This window comes from Cladosporium halotolerans, assembly GCF_011745625.1.
Source record: "Cladosporium halotolerans strain TM138-S3 chromosome Unknown Sca340, whole genome shotgun sequence".
Classification (NCBI taxonomy): domain Eukaryota; kingdom Fungi; phylum Ascomycota; class Dothideomycetes; order Cladosporiales; family Cladosporiaceae; genus Cladosporium; species Cladosporium halotolerans.
In genome coordinates this window covers 1-2,229 of record NW_027191778.1, presented here as the reverse complement: position 1 = coordinate 2,229, position 2,229 = coordinate 1, and the positions used below count along the sequence as shown (strand labels likewise).

The 2,229-nt window shown below is 47.3% G+C and overlaps 1 protein-coding gene across 1 annotated transcript; it reads right to left on the bottom strand.

The window, feature by feature from the left end:
• Positions 1 to 272: 272 nt before the first annotated feature.
• WHR41_09643 (uncharacterized protein) lies at positions 273 to 677 on the bottom strand (the record flags this gene model as incomplete). The annotated part of the gene is made up of 1 exon (XM_069378245.1): positions 273 to 677. One exon carries the CDS (start codon positions 675 to 677, stop codon positions 273 to 275), a length of 405 nt encoding a protein of 134 aa, XP_069224769.1.
• Positions 678 to 2,229: the final 1,552 nt, after the last annotated feature.

The following is a 2,229-nucleotide window of genomic DNA, read 5'->3' as shown; positions in this document are numbered from 1 at the left end:
AGTTCAGCTCAGATGTGAGTGGTAAGACAAGCCAAGAGGGTAGAGATGTCTTGACGAAAAATCACATCCATTCAATTTCTTCACCTGGGTACTTATATACCTGAGAATACATTATGGGGTTGAACCAAATCTCTGAACTCGACTCAGAAGGAAAGAACATTATTAGTCCAGCAACGAATGTTGAATCGTCGAGACCTGCTATCTAGCACATGCTGGTCAGTATTGATCTCGCGGAGCTTCGTGAAACGACCATACCCGTCCTTTGGAATCCATCAAATCAACCTGAGACTCGCTAGCTTGATTACCAAACTTTCGGTCAGGTTGATTGTTTCATTGTTATTGTCATAAGCGACCTCGTAGAAGGTGCAGTGACCGGTGCTGCACACGAAGTGAAGCTTTCGCCCTTTGTTGGAGCTGGCAACCTGAAGACGGCTCGGCACGTGACATTCGCATCTCGGGTTGACCAAATGGCTGCCTCGTTCGTCCAGGAAAGTGATAAATTTGTCACACGGCAAGCATTTGAGGTAAGGGCGATTGACGTTCCCGTTCCTGTTACTCGTCCTCGCTGTGAGCCTAATGAGGTTCTTCCCACTTTGATTGCATACTGGGCAGCGAGGCTTCCTCGGTTCAGGCGGGTAAACCGGCTGCGAGGTATTTTCGTGCTTGACCCGGGTCATCTTGCTTGATAGGATGGTCAATCCGCAAATAGAAGTTGACTGATCTTTGCTTGATGTCTTCGAAATCGTCCGGATATCAAGTCGTGCCCATAACCTTGGAAAGGAGAAGAGTGCATGCTAGCCATCATACTAGCCATCATACCATGGCCGTCCTCATATACTACCAGTCGACAGGGTAAGATGGAGTTCAGGCAACACTGATTGCGTAACAAGATTGCGCGTATTCAAACATGAATTTGGGTAGGTTTGAGCTTCTGGAAATTATGAAATTAGCGCCTAGCGCGAATCTCGGAAAGAGATATGCTCAGTGGTTTACACCTGAGAATGGCTTTCCAATTGCAGTAGAGAACTTGTAGCATTTGATAAGATCGTCGATCAGGTTAACATTATATAACTTGGCTGGCTGGCTGCGAGTAAGCGCTAGATATTCCTGTCTGACCAGATCCACGGTCTTCCTACATCGCTAAAAATAATCTATTGAAGCTTGTCGTAGCAACGGTACCCAGCATGTCCGGTCGAACTGACGTGAGTAGCATCCTTAATGCAAGGCGCAGAGGCACTTCCAGGTGGCAAGCTCGCAATGAAGAGTGGTATTCTGAATGCGACGACGACATTTCCAGCCTAAGATGCGTGTTAGTCATTATTACGCTTCAGTACCATTGTTGAGACCTGACAGGCTTCAGCCAGGGAAATGCGAGTTGGTGTTATGCAGACCAGATAGCAGGGCAGATGTAGGCTTACAATATCGTCAAGATTCCCTGATATCGTGATCTTCCGAACTAAGTTCTAACCATTCCAAGATATGCCACTTGTCTCCATGATTCTCTCCAAGCTGAGTTTACGCATGTTTGTGTCCAATCCCCGATGCCAGCGTGCACTCTGGCATTCAAGAAGGTATACTCGCATCCACTACGGCTGAGCAGGTCGCTTTTGATATTACCTCCGAGAGTATCTTTAAAGGCCCGGAGATAAGGTGTCAAATTCTTGCAGAAATTCAGATCCCTTTTTTTCTGTTGAGCGCACCATTCACAATTCCAATAGCAAGACACCGCTTTCAGAGTTTGTACCTCTTTGTCGATCTGGACACGAAAGGCTTTGCGCTTCTCCTTCAATTGTACTAGTCGCACCTTTAGCTCGCGAGCGTCACACCTCGCGAATGTTGACTTACGAATGATCTCCCATCTCAGACATTCCACGATATCTAATGCATCCCCAAGCAAATTGTAAGTGCCTCTATGGCCTAGTACAAGCGATGCCGATGTCTTATAGAACGCTTCTGGTAGTCCGTACATAGAAGCACTAGCCAGAAGCAGCCCTAGATCTCTAGCGTTGTGAGCAGGATTCGGCTATATCCAGGCAGCAGCAGCCAAAGCCATTGCTGGGATATAAGGGTAGCAAGGTCATAAACATCAGTCGCTGTCGGGAGAAAAGAAGCTCAGGATCTGTGGTGAGTTACAGTGATGTTGTTGGGTCGGTTCTTATTGGTGCGGTGCTGGTTTGGTTGGTGCTGGCTGGTGCTGGTTCGACTTGATCTGTAAGTGGTTGGTAGTGG